At 41.7% G+C, this 15,250-nt stretch overlaps 6 protein-coding genes across 6 annotated transcripts; 3 read left to right on the forward strand and 3 right to left on the reverse strand.

Moving 5' to 3' along the window:
- Positions 1–1,224: 1,224 nt before the first annotated feature.
- Positions 1,225–1,739, reverse strand: BDB00DRAFT_803831 (uncharacterized protein; the record flags this gene model as incomplete). Its single annotated transcript, XM_053122059.1, has 1 exon — positions 1,225–1,739. A coding segment is annotated over exon 1 (229 nt), but the record flags the coding sequence as incomplete, so codon positions are not given.
- BDB00DRAFT_881603 (uncharacterized protein) lies at positions 1,734–2,773 on the forward strand (the record flags this gene model as incomplete). Its single annotated transcript, XM_053128090.1, has 3 exons — positions 1,734–2,024; positions 2,121–2,574; positions 2,646–2,773. The coding sequence occupies 3 exons, from the start codon at positions 1,734–1,736 to the stop codon at positions 2,771–2,773; spliced, it is 873 nt and encodes a 290-aa protein (XP_052983996.1).
- A 285-nt stretch (positions 2,774–3,058) lies between these two features.
- Positions 3,059–5,174, reverse strand: BDB00DRAFT_803834 (developmentally-regulated GTP-binding protein 2). The gene is made up of 7 exons (XM_053122060.1): positions 5,007–5,174; positions 4,837–4,925; positions 4,404–4,717; positions 4,173–4,336; positions 3,924–4,021; positions 3,487–3,765; positions 3,059–3,326 (listed from the first exon to the last, which is right to left on the reverse strand). Exons 1-7 carry the CDS (start codon positions 5,068–5,070, stop codon positions 3,240–3,242), a joined length of 1,095 nt encoding a protein of 364 aa, XP_052983997.1. The 5' UTR covers positions 5,071–5,174; the 3' UTR covers positions 3,059–3,239.
- Positions 5,175–6,635: 1,461 nt separating this feature from the next.
- BDB00DRAFT_803838 (acyl-CoA dehydrogenase/oxidase) lies at positions 6,636–9,347 on the forward strand. Its single transcript, XM_053122061.1, has 11 exons — positions 6,636–6,878; positions 6,953–7,127; positions 7,244–7,298; positions 7,416–7,850; positions 7,961–8,187; positions 8,277–8,347; positions 8,528–8,554; positions 8,632–8,687; positions 8,757–9,006; positions 9,096–9,136; positions 9,210–9,347. The coding sequence occupies exons 1-11, from the start codon at positions 6,710–6,712 to the stop codon at positions 9,243–9,245; spliced, it is 1,542 nt and encodes a 513-aa protein (XP_052983998.1). The 5' UTR covers positions 6,636–6,709; the 3' UTR covers positions 9,246–9,347.
- Positions 9,348–10,793: 1,446 nt separating this feature from the next.
- BDB00DRAFT_868338 (uncharacterized protein) lies at positions 10,794–11,234 on the reverse strand (the record flags this gene model as incomplete). Its single annotated transcript, XM_053126458.1, has 3 exons — positions 10,794–10,970; positions 11,042–11,134; positions 11,208–11,234. The coding sequence occupies 3 exons, from the start codon at positions 11,232–11,234 to the stop codon at positions 10,794–10,796; spliced, it is 297 nt and encodes a 98-aa protein (XP_052983999.1).
- A 431-nt stretch (positions 11,235–11,665) lies between these two features.
- BDB00DRAFT_881607 (amino acid/polyamine transporter I) lies at positions 11,666–14,033 on the forward strand (the record flags this gene model as incomplete). Its single annotated transcript, XM_053128091.1, has 4 exons — positions 11,666–11,686; positions 12,737–13,012; positions 13,124–13,549; positions 13,680–14,033. The coding sequence occupies 4 exons, from the start codon at positions 11,666–11,668 to the stop codon at positions 14,031–14,033; spliced, it is 1,077 nt and encodes a 358-aa protein (XP_052984000.1).
- Between the last annotated feature and the right edge of the window lie 1,217 nt (positions 14,034–15,250).

Consider the following 15,250-nt stretch of genomic DNA (forward strand, 5'->3'; position numbering starts at 1 on the left):
GCTACTGTTTAACTGCCCGCCGTACGTATCAGCACTGTTGCATACGCTGAGAACGAGACCATCTTGTGATCAACCACTTGCAACGAGCTTTTAGTGTGAGCTTTCTATCGAACGAGATGCAACAGGCTCTCATATGGACATAATAGCTGAAGGGAACTCGTGAGGCTGTCATTCTTGCAAATGGTGTACCACAATGGCAAGGGAACCAAGAAGTTGGTGAACTCTAAACTACCGGGTGGAGTGTATACTTCATAATGTCGTGCAGCAGATGCACTGTTACTCTAACCGTTCGCGGTACGCTTTGGGGTTGGAGGAAAAGGTCTTGTACAAGAGTAAAATAAACATATTAATAAAAGTAGATAAAGTTGGCTTTTTGTGGGGATAGTTAAGACATAATTACAATGTAAGAACTGGATATCATAAACGCAACTTACTACTGTTACTGTGCTACTCCTACTACAACTTAAAACCACATGGACCCCGTTCTATAGCTTGTCATGGCAATGATCGACATATTCCCTCCTCACTCGCCCACCCGCGTCAGTCACAGCCGTTTTGCAGTGAGGGTAAGCAAGCAAACTTTGATTTTCCCTATTTTCATGATGCCCTTAGCCCAGGTTGTTGAGGGGAGGAGGAGCAGGAGCAGCTCTCTTTGTACTCTTCTAGGATATCATCATCATCATCATCATCATTATCCGATGCGGCAGACTCCTATAAAGTAGCTTTCCTTTCGACTATCAGTCCCTAAGCGAAAAGTAAAAAAAAAAAAGAGGCTGTGTGGTTGCAGCAATATACTACCAAGGTGCGCGGAGCTCCTTCTTGTGTGCACAGATCGACATGGTTTCCATGGGAACTCTTAATTGAACCATTTGCACAGGCGGGCAACCTAGACTTTATTTTTAATCTCAGGGTTACACCAACGGAAAAAGCCCTGAATCATATCTTTGAGATTGATTGATTGTGGATGTTGGGTTGGCAAGACAGGAACAGTAACGCAGACAGATCCAAGCACGATGCAATTTAATAAAAGTGTTGTATACGCACCAATGCAGTACTTGGACAGCAACTTGGATTTCTGTGCAAGGCACCAGTAAGTACAAGCGAGCTGATGCACTGACTTGGATTTGTGGGACAGCTCCCAAATCCGCTCTGTTTGTGACACGTCAGTCAGAAAAAAAGGATTAGGCAACGTCCCATTTCTCGTTTCCACTCCTCTTTTTCCCTCTTTCTCTTCCATCGCCGTCTCCATCGTACATATAGCAGCAGTAGCAGTAGCAGCAGCAGCAGTAGCAGCAAGCATCGTATATACTTACAGTACTCCCTGATACCCGGCTCATCGTGAACCACTCTCTTTCTTTTTCTCTTCCTCCTTTTTTCTCTTCTCGTCCTTGGACTTGTTTTTTTTTATCTTGCGTGCAAGCGAAAAAAAGAAGGAGCGCGGAAGGGGACAAACACAGCATCACACACCACACTACGAGGACATGCAGCAGCAGCAGCACCACCACCACCACCATCATCAGCATAGCGTATACCTGTAAAGAGCATTTATAAAACCACACCATCTACATAGCATCCTCTTGTTTTCGCCTCTTTTCTTTTTCTCTCTTCGTCTCTTCACAACCCCCTGAATAGCTCTTACGCGACATAACATCGACAGTAGCAACAACAGCAACAACAACAACAACAACAACAGCAGCAGCAGCTACCCCATACGACAATCAAAATAATCCAAAATGTATTCGCCCGATACTCAAGAAATCATTTCTGAAATCATCAGCGTCGGATGCATCACCGCCGTATCGCTCTTGTTTGGCCGCAAAGCTGCAAGCATCGAACGTCCGGTCTACTACATCCGCGGTATCCTGCTTGCCCTCTACGTTGCTACCTGGGCATTCAACATCATTGCCTGCATGGCCACCAGCACCAATAACGGCAACTACATCTCCTGCGCCCTCAGCTTGTACAACTGCGTTATCGTCTACAACATTGCAAAGATCCTCTTGTACCTCTACTTCATTGAAAAGGTACTAAAAACCTTCGGTGTCTGTGTAGAAAAAGGAAAAGAGAAAAAACGAAGGCTAATTCTAGATGCTTTGTGACACCACACCATTTACTTTCAGATATACATTACGTCCGTGCCCAAAGCTTCACGTTTCCGCACACCGTTGTACTTGATCAACCTGGCCTTACTGTTGCCCTACACTGCCTTGATCGTTCTGATGATTGTGTTTCGGATTGCGCTTGTTGACGAGACCTCTCCGTTCCACTGCACCATCGGTTATCAGCTCCCTGCCTCCGCCGCCACATTGACCTACGACGCGTTCATCTCGTTGCTCTACACCGGCATCTTTGTCAAGTATGCCATCTTCCCGAACACCGCCCAACAGACCGCCCATCAGGCGTCCTCGCTGCGTATCATGGCTCGGCGCAGCATCATTGCCACCGTCGTGTCGATGGTCACTGCAACGGTAAACTACTGTGTCCTCATTGGCTTTGATGGCCAAGAGCGTGGTCTGATTGCATCGACCATCTGTGCACTCGATATCACCATCGTCGTGTGCGTCGTTCACTGGGGTAAGTCTTCACAAATCACTTCTCTGTAATCTCTGCTCATGCAAACTGACGTCTTTCCGATCATTGTCTAGTTGCCACGCATCCTTCGGAAATGCAGTGCACTGTCAAGGCCCTTCAAAAGGGATCTGGAGACAAACCGATGAAGCTGGAAATCAAGCAGCATCAAGAAGTCGTCGTTCTATCTGAACTTGCGCCGTAACTGGACTTATGGCACACAGTTCTTTAGTACATCCTCCTTCTTCTCTGCCTCTACCTCTTAACTCTCTATCTCCAATCCCCCCCTTGTTCTTCTCTCCCGGGTTCATGCACAAGTATTTTCTCTCTCTAACGCCTATCATACATCCGACATACATATTTCCCTGTTCTATCCTGCTTTTTCGGTGTTTTTACTCCTTTCATCATCATCTCTTCATTTTCCAAGTAATTTTATTAATAACGAGTCGATAATTATACGTTTTTTATAGTAAAGAAAAGTAACAGTCTGCAAAAGAAATCATTTAATGTCATCATCATGATTGCTATTACAGCTTTGTTTAATCCACCCCCCCTGTGGAAAAACTCATGGTCTGTAGAACACTTCAGTCCGGGTCAGGGTCAGGCAAGTAGATTGTAAGAGTATTATTACTATTATCGTATTTCTTTTGGTCGCACACACACACTCTCTATTATTTCTTCACCACTTGAATGACATCCTCGTCATGCACCTGGTGATTGATGCCGACACGTTGTGGGTTGTGCTTTGTAGATGTGCCCTGTAGGAACAAAATAGAGTAGTTTGAATTAATAAGTGAAAACATACAAAAGGGAGGTATTACGTGAGAGAAAAGGGGGTCCAAGGGGGGGGGGCTGGGACGGGTGAAAACGCAAGGGCTTTGTCCTTCAACCATCCATCCAACGGAGAGAAAAACTTACCCAAACCAGCGCATAGCGGAAACTGTCGGCAAGGGATCGATGGATAGCATGACAAACGTGCTCGACAGTAGCTCCATTGCGCACAATCAATCCATCTTCAAAGTCTGGGTATTCGCCGCGTCTCTTGGTGTATACTCGCATCAGGTTCAGCTGCTTCCAAATGGTGTCCACAAGAAAGTCAATGTTGAGGTCTTGCTCGCATGATACAACGGCAGTATTGGGCTGATGTGCTAGTCTGTCCAGTTCTTCCATGGTGATCTGATCAATCTTGTTGTAGCACTGCAAGGCATTGTGATACGGAATGATGTTTGTCAGTAGTCGTTTATAATTTTTAAACCTTATTGCTTAACTACAGTTTTCCCTCCCTTTTTTCGTTCCTGTGCTCACAACCACCCTTTGGCATGAAAGTACTCCAGCCCACCCAGATTAGTACTCACGTAAACACATTTGAGGTAGCGTCGGTTACCCAAGATGACATCGATAAACTGATCTACGTTGATGTCTTCACGGATAACAATATCCGCATTGAAGATTTCTACAAAGCAGAAGCACACAAAAGTTCATGTTAGCCCGGCTCTGTGATCCATCTCCTTTTTACTGGTGCTCTATCACAAATCCATTGGCCGTTCAAGTCCAGTATCCCTCTTTCTCTTTCATCCACTTGTTGTTGTTGTTGCTCTCCTTACTGTAGTCATGTAGGATATTATGCACCATTTTAGCGTCGAGGTAATGCAGCTTGAGTGTCGCGTTGAAACTAATGCCTCCTGCTTTTTTTATTTTGAATGATACGTTCGGGAAACTTTGGTTTAATCGGATGCCTACTGCCTCCAATTCGGCTTCCAGTAACTCGCTAGGAAACAAAAACACTTAATATTTTCCCATTCATCTCTTTCCTTGTCTCTCTCCAATTTACTTACCGTTGCTTTGCTGACTTTGTAGCATCCAGCATCATTAAGACAATATCAGCCGTCCTTGCCACTGCAATGACTTGACGACCACGACCCTTGCCCTGAGAAGCTCCCTCAATAATACCGGGTAAATCAAGAAGTTGGATAGTGGCTCCTTTATAGGTAAACTTGCCAGGAACGCAAGTCAGCGTTGTAAACTCGTATGCTGCTGCTACTGACTCGGTTGGCGTCAACTTGGACAGCAACGTCGACTTGCCTACGGACGGGAAACCAATCATGACCACACGTGCATCACCCGATTTCATGACATCGAAACCTTCTCCCTATATTAAAGAATGTCAGTGTTTTCCATTGAGCCGCCACACACAGGTGTATGCATATTATTTATACGGAAAGGGGTTGTCAGAGGAGAAGTAGTAGAACAAAAAAAAACTCAGGGTACCTTTTCTGATTTCGTTTTCGATCCTTCAATGAGCTGAACACGGTATTTGGCCAATTTGGCCTTCAAGAGACCAAGATGGTATTCCGTAGCTTTTCATTACAAAAAGAATCGCGCTTAGTATCATTTGAATTGCGTACAAACTTTCGTTTAGATCCAGCTTTTTCCTTTACCTTTGTTCTTTTGAGTACGTTTGATTTCGTTCTCAATGTCTGTGATTTTCTCCAAGATACCCATGGCTATATTTTTTTTTGTTTGTACAGGTCCTCCTCTATTACTACACTTTTTTTTTTTTCAAGCAGAAAAAAAATCCGTTTCGGGGCTTCCGCTGATCAACCGAGTAAACGAAGACTGAGTTTGTCATACAGTCCCAAATACTTTCTTTTCGTAGTAAACAAGCTTCAATCAATTCAGAGTTGTAGTCATAGCTTCAACGAGGATTGGCTTTGTATCTTGGAGGTGTAGAATACAGCTTCTGGATTTGGGACATCATCCCATTTAAACTTTGCTTTTCTCATGGAAAATAGGATGCAGATCACACTTGTCAATAAGTTGCCGTTGAGTACTCAATACAAGAAGCTTGATTGCATGGGCTAAACAGTTGTTGGATAAGGGACTTCCTCATCTCTTCTCAGGAGCGTGCTGTCCTTAGAAACTGGATCATCTAGGATACGAATGATACACACATCAGAGAGGTTTCGCAAGTGTCGCTATGAATAGTATGCATTATGTTTTATTGCATGCAAACAGCAAAGCTGTTGTTGTTGCATGATAAGCGATCGTATCCGTGTCAGCCTCAAAAGTGTATATACTTGCTTTGCAGATGGTTGGAAGGTGAGCTTTTATAACTTACATCTACTTTTCTACCCTACTTGCAGAATTAGGCTGTGGCTGCTCTCCTTTTTGTTGCATGCCTCGCACTTTACAACAATCCTCGAGTGGGTCCGTCCTCTGACCTACCATGTAAAACATGCGCGGCCAGGAGAAATCATCCACAAGATGGTTGATTATACGCTTAGATCCTACAATTTGCTTTCGCACTGTAGTAATATGTAACAAGTGCCTTTAGAGTCTCTGGTTGATGTCATTTTTCTATGACTTGGATATATGTAACAGACGTTTGATCTCCAGTGTTTTCTGTATAATTCATCTTTGATAAATAACCGTACGATTGTAATGACTTATCAATGTTCACCAACTATCGACTATACAAGCGAATTTGTTCTTTGTCGAATACAAGCACATGTGCATGTTTCATACAGGGATACAAAAAAAGACAAAAACCAATGCGTGCGTTTATCTTACTGCTATGACATGTGTATGCTGCTACCAAAAAGACTGCACATGACTTGCGCACCGTCATCTACGCGTACGCTTGTGTATATGCTATACTCTTTGCTGTATTCTCTGGTCACTTTATATTATGGAGCGGTCAAACAATATTGCAGGAAAAAGTGGACTGACTCGAGAGTTTTTCACACACCTGGGGCCATGCTGAATAAGCATCATTTTTAATAAGCCACTTCACAGGAAGAAAGCAAAATGAACGTCCAGAGCAAATACATAATACGGACAGATTACATAGATTGTATATCATCCTTCAAAATAATGAAACATCATCAGGTCCATGCACAAGCACGCAAAAGGCTATTCAAGGAGGGACTTGAATCATTGATATGCTGCCCAAGACAAACTGCATATTGCCCACGAATGGTTGGTACATGACACGATGTATAGACTCCGCCCATTGAAATTTCACATGTCACTTACACAACGACATTGTTGCTGTGGTAAAATTACTCCACACTTTTCGTTTTCTTCTCTTTCACTGTCTCTTTCACTTTACACACACACTCTCTCTTACCCCCCCCCACTCATGCCTAAGGAACTCAAAGTATTCACCCGCGAGGAAGTCGCCAAGCATAGCTCTGAGGATGACTGCTGGATTATCATTGACTCTGAAGTCTATGACGTGAGCACCTTTGCTGATATGCATCCAGGAGGCGCTGAACTTTTACTTGAGTTTGGTGGCAAAGATGTTACAGGTAAAGAAACGAGCGAGAGAGGAGGGAGATCCATCGAAAAGGAGAGCTGACGCCATATTTGCTTTTGCTTTAAGATGACTTTTACGGTCTCCATCGTCAAGAGGTCATTGTCAAGTATGCTCCTCGTCTCAAGATCGGCACTATTGCAAATGAGAAAGCACAGATCGCCATTCCCAAGCCTGGCGATTTGTCCAAGGTGCCTTATGCCGAACCAAGCTACTGGATGGGCTTCAAAAGCCCTTACTTCAAGTAAAGTATTAGACTAGGACACTGTGTACTTGATTCTTTTTTTTTTTTGGGTTTCATGCACTTACAATCTATTTTATTTTGGGTGTTTGTGCGTGTATTCTAAAAAACAAAATCAGCGAGAGCCACACTAAATTCCGCCAGGCACTCCGTGAGCTCTATGCCGACATCAAGGTACGGATTGGTATACGAAAGGAAGAAGGGAGTGGGGAGGGGGGGAAGAAGCTTGATGACAGCGCGCGCCATCATCCAAATGTTTGCTCACTCCAGTTTCACTCTATACACAATTAGCCTGACGCCATCATCAACGAAGAACTCGGCAAGGCACCCAGTCTCGACTTGTACAAGTTCTTGGGTGAGGAAGGCGTTTTAGCTTCCCAGATTGGTCCTGGCCCTTGGCTCAAGGGTCTAAAGTTGCCCGGTGGCATTAAGCCTGAGGACTTTGATTATTTCCACGAAATGATTGCTCACGAGGAAACTGCACGTGTCGGCGCACCTGGCTTTGTTGACGGTATTTCTTCCGGTTATAGCATTGGTTTGCCTCCCGTCTTCAACTTTGGCCCACCCCATTTGAAGGAGCGTGTCGTGCCTGAAGTGCTTTTGGGTCGCAAGCGTATCTGTCTTGCCATCACTGAACCTTACACTGGCTCTGATGTCGCTCAAATCCGCACCACTGCTAAACGCACTCCTGATGGCAAGCACTTTATCGTGAATGGTGTCAAGAAGGTAACGTAACGTATATTTAAGAAACTCTTGGATATGCATATAGAGGGGCGAATAGGAAGAGGCAGTCCAACTAACTAATTATGTTCTCATTTGTGTGGGCATTTCGATAGTGGATCACCAACGGTACCTTCGCTGACTACTTTAGTGTGGCTGTTCGTACCGAGAAGGGTATCACTATGCTTTTCATCGAGCGCTGTGAAGGCCTTGAGACCAAGGGTGTCAAGACTTCGTACTCGGCTGCTGCTGGTACTTCATACATCACCTTCGAAAATGTCAAGGTGCCTGTCGAGAACATTCTTGGCAAGGAAGGTCAGGGCTTCCAGGTCATCATGTACAAGTAAGGTTTATCGCTCTGTTCAATGAATGCTACAGTTAGTGAGGATGTGTGTAAGCGCGCCGTTCATATTTAAAACTGAAAAACTACAGCTTCAACCACGAGCGATGGTATATTTGCAGCTCAATCATTGCATCCACTCGTTCGATCATCGAAGGTAAATAAAACATTATGAGAGTGATGATGATGATGGTTTACTAAATGATTTCATTTTACTATCCATGTAGAATGGTATGTTCTATGGCTTATATACGTCCTTATTGAATTGGATAAATCTTTATCGATCTACTCAAACACGCTTTATTAACTAATTGCTGGTTCTATTTCATATAACGGATCAATAGCTTCAAATGGGCACATCAGCGAAAAGGTAAGTTAGTTTTGCATAGTTTGTTTCTAAAAAAAAATTGACATGCACTGAGACACCCTATCAATAATAACATATAGTTTTCGGCAAGCGCTTGATCGACCAGCCTGTCATTCGTGCGAAGATCGGTGCCATGGTATGCTATACTCTATTTCACTGTTATTATGCGACACTTTAAACATATAGCTGACCATATCTAAACTAGATTTCGCAACTTGAGCCCTGTCAAAACTGGCTTGAAAACATCACTTACCAGATGTGCAACATGCCTTATCTCGAGCAATCCCAAAAACTTGCTGGCTCCATCGCTTTGCTTAAATACCAAGCTACGCGTGTTGCACACAATGTTTCTGATGACGCTTGTCAGATCTTTGGTGGTAGAGGTATCACCAAGACTGGTATGGGTAGAGCTGTCGAGTCCTTCCAAAGAACCTACAAGTTTGCTGCAATTCTTGGTAAATCATACATTTGTTTTTGGAAATGGGGCAGGTAGAGATGGGACATCTTTTATTAACAAAAACTAACAATAACGTAACGTATTCAGGTGGTTCCGAGGAGATCATGAGTGATCTCGGTGTGAGACAGGTTGGTATCCTAGCAATAATTAGTGATAAGAAACTTTGAACACTATCTAACATGGTCAATTTTGTTTTGATAGGCCATGAAGTACTTCCCCAAGAACGCCAGATTGTAATGGCACATGAGTAACAATCGTGCGTATACAGCTTAAAACATTTGTCTTGGTTATTCGAAATAAAAAATCATCATCGTCGCATTTTTTTTGTAATTGTGAAAGGACAAAAATTACTTTTACATCCACTTTATCTGTTCCATCAAACGTTTTTCATCTATAATACACCATTCATGCATATTGAGCATAAAAGCATCATATTAAATACTGCCTAGGAATATGTGGTATATAACACTCGTCATAATATCCAACAAGGCCCTGAGATTAAAAAACATTTTGCTGCTGGATAACTCCGAAGGTTCTCAACGCGAAGTTCGACTTACTGTCGATATCGAGCTATTGACGTGCTATTAGCATATTTCACTGGTATCTTACAGTATGAGGCTGCTGAAATACTAAGCTATATGATAGCAATCAATAATAATATAGTTGTTCCGAGTGATATGTTCGTGTCTTCTCAGTAGTGCTAAATAGAGTACGCAGCGAAGATAGTACAATGCATCTTAATATAACTGACCGGAATACTTTTTGTTTTCCTTATTCATGCTGCTTTATACGTAAAGTATCGTGATGCTGCAATCATTACTTGTACAATTGTAGGTTGTACTAGGTAAATCACTCTTCTGCTGGTCTCGGAATCATGTGTTCGCATATAGACCTTCGTGAGATAGTAAACAATATCATTGATAAGCCAAGAAAACTGACATGTCTCGTGCTCAAGATAAGCCCTGGTTTCATGTAACCTATGGCGGATCCCATTACATAAATGCAGCATGGATCGGCGTTTTCTTCATTTTAACTGGAACAAATGAGCTTATGGAATATCATTTTCAAGTAATCCACCGTGGGGACACTGTGCAATCTACATTAAGAAGCGAGAGAGATCAAACCATTATTAAGAGCTGACAAACTTAATGAGGAAAAGGAAACAGTCTCTAACAACGAGCTATCGTCTATTTTACACCCCTCATTTTAATCAGGATCTCATATGAAGAAGACATTATTACGTACAGTGAGTTACTGTGTACTTGCTGATTCATCAAGATAAGGTGTCAATATACTGCATAAATCCATGCCTTGCTTCAAGATGTCTCCCCGTCAATTAAGCAAGCTTTAACATAACTCACGTATCTTTGTTTCTGACAGTAGATACAAAGCACTAACGTAATAGTCTAGCTTATTAAACATCTTCTCTAAAATTGAAGCCTTTATATATAGTTAATGCATACGTTTTCCTATCAGTGCACGAGTATACAACTGCCTTCCAACATCGTATAATATGTAGTATTTAGTTACGCTTCTTAAAAAAATAGAATTTTACCGGGTTCTATTTTACGCTTGCAACGAGTATGTAATAGTCGATACAGAAGCAAAAAATACTAACGGTACTCAGAGGGTGTCAAGCTGTTGCTTAATGGAAAAGAAGAAGTGGTGCCTTAACTTCTTTAACTAAAATGGGCAGAATGGTTGGACGCCACTCGACGCCGGCACCTATACCCGACCCATATATGTATATATATACCGTTAAATTACCGCCTCTTTCTTTCTTTGTCAAATTTCAGTACTCGAGTATAAAAGAAACGACAATACTTTGGAAATGGTGAAATAGGATAGTGAGGAAGCTGCAGGATTACTAGCCCAGCTGCCGACGGGCGAAAACAGTGGCGCTGAAGGACTTGGCAACGGCGATTCGATATTGGGGTCTTCGGGGCTTAATACTTGATACATCTTAAAAACGCGTGTGACGATTGGTTGGCAAAAGGTACTATTGGATAACCATGGACATAGGCCTATCATACTTTCCCAAACTTTATCACTGGACTAATGTTTTTCTTATCGCTTTGTAATTCTTCTATCTCGGCACTGGCCGTTACCTGCGATTGCGATTTCTCCTAGATATAATTTTGAAATAGAGTTGGTGAACCAACCAATACAAATAGACAGCCCGTATCATATCACGTTTACCGCAGATTTATCCTCAAAGTAATTCATTTAAAAGTCTCAATACGATACTACTGAGAGCAATATGCGCCACCGTACATCAACTGTGCTCGTTTCACCTTACCTTTTTTTTTCGTTTTTAAAAAATGTTTAACATTAATTATGATGGTAGTGAACTCTTCTAGTTGCACACTATATTGTCAGCTTCACAAGCTTTAAGATACGACAGAGTAGAGTTTGTTTGATAAGATTCAGAAAAGAGAGCCTACAATATGTATTATTTCCTTTCGCTTACTGCTTTGAGCTATGTATCTCTATCTACAAATCTCAGCTACAGAAACAAAAACGAAGATATGTAGTAGATAAATCTTGCATGTCAGATCTGTATAAATACCCAGTGCCTCAAATGTATGTAGTTGCATTGCTTTCCCTCGCTTGACATTTTTTTCTATCACGCTTTGCATATACATACTTTTAATATCATGAGTAGTTTAAAGCCAAAGGTAAAACTGCATTATAAATGAGAATGGAAAAGCTTCCTCTAGTTTTCTATATTTTAACATACGTAACATGGAGTAATTAAGCAACAAAAGACGACTTATGCAAATTCTATATATGTACATCATATTGCTTTGAATTTAGATGGATAGCATGACATCTGCAACTATATCATGCAAACGTATGGATGACGTCGAAAAACTATCAGAAACAGGTTCAGCATCCAGCACATCTATAGATTACGACGCAAAACGGTTAGAAGAACTAGGTTATAAACAAGAATTCTCACGAGAAATCAGTCTTTTCGCCCAAGCGGGTTTCTCTTTCTCTACAATGGCTGTATTACCTAACTGGCTCGTTGGATTCAGTGGAGCAATGAGCACAGGTGGTCCGATGTCATTATTTTGGGGTTTCGTAAGGAGCATTTCTTTACATATCGTAAATATGGATATATACGTGCTTGATCAAAGCTGCACTTACAGCAGATATCATTGTAGTTTTAACAGCTTTGTTTCGCTAACTATTGGGTAATAACGCTGTAGATTGTCCTGTCACCTTTCATTACCTGCATAGGTCTCGCAATGGCAGAGGTCTTTTCAGGTATGTTTGATTCTAACTCTTAAATGGGGAAGGGGAAGGAGTTTACTGCAGAAGTTAACCGTATTTACTGACATGATTGTTGAATGTGGTTTCTCGCCTTTTTATATGTATTATAGCTTTTCCTGTGAATGGTGGCGTCTACTCTTGGTGCTACCTTTTATCTAATGAAGAATGGGGTCCATGTATGTATTATCACCATCAAAAGAAAAAGAAATGTTTTTACATACTAACAACAGTTGTTGTAATAAAATAGTAATGTCGTGGGTTTGCGGTTACATGTTTTTGGGCGGCAATATAGCAGCCATCATGACAGTATCCTATAGTCTCGGTGAATTTGCTATTGGTAAAGCGATATATAATTTTTTTCTCAACGAAAGGAATGAAGGAAGCTTCAAATTTTGCTGACAAAAGTGAGTCGCTATATAGCAACTGCCAATATCCTTAACGAACATCAGATTGCAAACACCGGTGCTAATGTCGGTTTATTCATTGCATTTCTGCTCGCTGCTGTCGCTTATTCAAATCTCGGTATCAAATACAGCGGCTACCTCAACCAATTTATTGTCCTTTGGGCAGCTGTCGGCACATTGATTATTGTCATTGTGATGCCGGTCATGGCACCTACTCATCCGTCCGCCAAATGGGTCTTTACCGAATTTCAGAATACTACTGGATACGCAAACTCTGGTCTCACTTTCTTCCTTGGTATGCTACAGGCGGGTTGGAGCTTGGTAAGTATATAATGATTGTTATGATAGCAGCGATACCTATCATTGGATTGACGTTAGGTTGTATGGGTGATAGTAGAGTATAATAACTTAATTGGGAAAAAATGTTTGTAGATTGGATATGAAAACGGTGCCCAAATTGCAGAAGGTACAAAAAATGCTGATGTAACTGGCCCACGCGGTATCGTTATTTCGATTATTGGCGCCATTGCTCAAGGTATCGTTCTGTGCGTTGCAACGCTGTTCTCGATCCAAGATCTTGAAGAACTTCAAGAGCGATCATTGTTCCCGCTCGCCACTCTTTTTGTTCGCGCCACGAATGAATCACTCGCTGCATTTTTCATGGTGCTTTTGATCGTCACCCAGTTTGCAACGCTTTGCAATGTCTTGCTAGCAGCATCGCAGTTGACTTGGTCTATGGCAAGAGACGGTGCTATTACTCCTTATCCCGAGTTCTGGTACAAACTATCCGGCAAGCAGCAAGTGCCACTTCGTATCCTGTTTTTGCTTGCTACCATTTGTATCATTGTAATTATGCCGGTAAGCATGCTCATCAATAACTAACTACTATCACCATTTAACTTCTGCTGCCTTCCGCTTGTTGTGGCTAGTACTGAAGCAGAGTAGCTGATATAACGGGCTTATTTACTCTTATATATGTTATTCTCAGACATTCAGAAGCGAGGTCTACTGGTCAGCCATCATGAGTACTGCTGTAATTTGCATCAATGTTTCATACGGCTTGCCTTTCGTCTGCCGCCTTATTTGGAGGCGCCAAGATATGCCTAAAGGTCGCTTCGATTTGGGTCAATACAGTCTGCCCATTAATATTATCGCTATCGCTTGGATTGCATTCTTTTGCGTTATTCTTTGTATTCCTACAGTAAGCCCAGTGGCCCCAGAAACCATGAACTGGGCTTGTCTTATGATTGGCGCAATTGTCATATTTTCTTTGGCATTCTGGTTCCTAGGTGGTCGTAGAACGTACAAGGGTCCAATGCAAACTCTTGCCGAAAAGCACTAATATATCTTCCAACATCTTCCTTCTATCATCCATCATCTTTCTCCTTCTATAAACACTTTGATATTTTGTATAGTAACCGTATTCTGAGTATCATCATACATTACTCTATTGATTATCCTCTTTTGCTTCCGAATCTTTCAGACATTTGCAATTAAACATAATATACCACATATGTAACATCATCTTAATACAAATAGCTGATAACATCTTATATAACTGTATATCGTAGCTAAAATTCATGTTCCGTTATTTTGACGGTCTCTATGATACTTACCTTTAAAACATCAATGGCGTGTTATCATAAGCGAAAACAATTTTGTACCCTTTATCCTAGTAGTTGTAACAAAGCGATAGATAAAACCTTTGTTGATGGAATAAATTCTGCTTCTTTCTATATTGAAATGTATGGGGAAAAAGAGTAATAATTGTACGATAAAAATGTAGAAATCTCTGCAGGCATAGAAAATGCATTCTTCACTAATTCATATATACTATAAGTGTATATACTACATGAATATGGTAACCTCCATGCTTCATCCGAAAGGCCTTTTACTTGGTTTCCATACCGTCCTCATCCTCCTCGTAGTGCTGGAATTTTCCGCTTATGAACCATCCTGTTCATCTGCTGGATCATCAAGCTTGAACAAAGTACCAATACCACCATTGAGGCCTCCCAACAATCACCATGAAGGTCATTGCCTCCGAATGGTCCTGCAGTCTGTAACATAGCATGATTGCTGGTAATTTTGGCTCACTTGGAGCTTGTTAAAAATTTGCTGTTGTTCTTGTTCCTGCTTGGTCAAGCTACCGTCTTGAGTCGTCGTATGATAAAAGAAGAAGAAAATTGTTCTGAGGAAGCTGATTATTTCTCGGTACTACCGTTCTGCTGCTGCTTTTGTTGCTGGTTTGTTACTTCATTTGCTGCTCAATTTTCTCTTTGTGGTCAATGTATGCCTGAACAGGAACTATGACGTCTTTAGGAAAGATCTCTTCAGTTTTCAATTGATTCCGAGAGGCTATCCTGGAGCAGCCGACGCCTGAGCGATAAAGACAGTGGCGATACATAGCAAACAGCGAGAAAACTGTCAAACGCATTATTTAGGTAGTATGAGTAGTAGCTGTGTGTAGAGTGAATAAGAAAGTGATATGTGTTTGCTGGATTTTTCTCGTTAAAAGGGTCTCGTTGCTTATATTTGTATGTTTCTTTCTCTTCTTAT

The sequence above is a fragment of the Zychaea mexicana genome (assembly GCF_025766255.1).
Source record: "Zychaea mexicana strain RSA 1403 chromosome Unknown BDB00scaffold_8, whole genome shotgun sequence".
NCBI classification, from domain to species: domain Eukaryota; kingdom Fungi; phylum Mucoromycota; class Mucoromycetes; order Mucorales; family Lichtheimiaceae; genus Zychaea; species Zychaea mexicana.

Coding starts and splice junctions, on each gene's coding strand:
- BDB00DRAFT_803834 (XM_053122060.1), bottom strand. CDS start 5,070: ATGGGTATCTTGGAGAAAATCACAGACATTGAGAACGAAATCAAACGT. Junction 4,718..4,836: donor CGAAAACGAAATCAGAAAAG/GTACCCTGAGTT, acceptor TCTTTAATATAG/GGAGAAGGTTTCGATGTCAT. Junction 4,022..4,172: donor TAATATCCTACATGACTACA/GTAAGGAGAGCA, acceptor TCTGCTTTGTAG/AAATCTTCAATGCGGATATT.
- BDB00DRAFT_803838 (XM_053122061.1), top strand. CDS start 6,710: ATGCCTAAGGAACTCAAAGTATTCACCCGCGAGGAAGTCGCCAAGCAT. Junction 8,348..8,527: donor TTCGATCATCGAAGGTAAAT/AAAACATTATGA, acceptor AACGGATCAATA/GCTTCAAATGGGCACATCAG. Junction 9,137..9,209: donor GTGATCTCGGTGTGAGACAG/GTTGGTATCCTA, acceptor TTGTTTTGATAG/GCCATGAAGTACTTCCCCAA.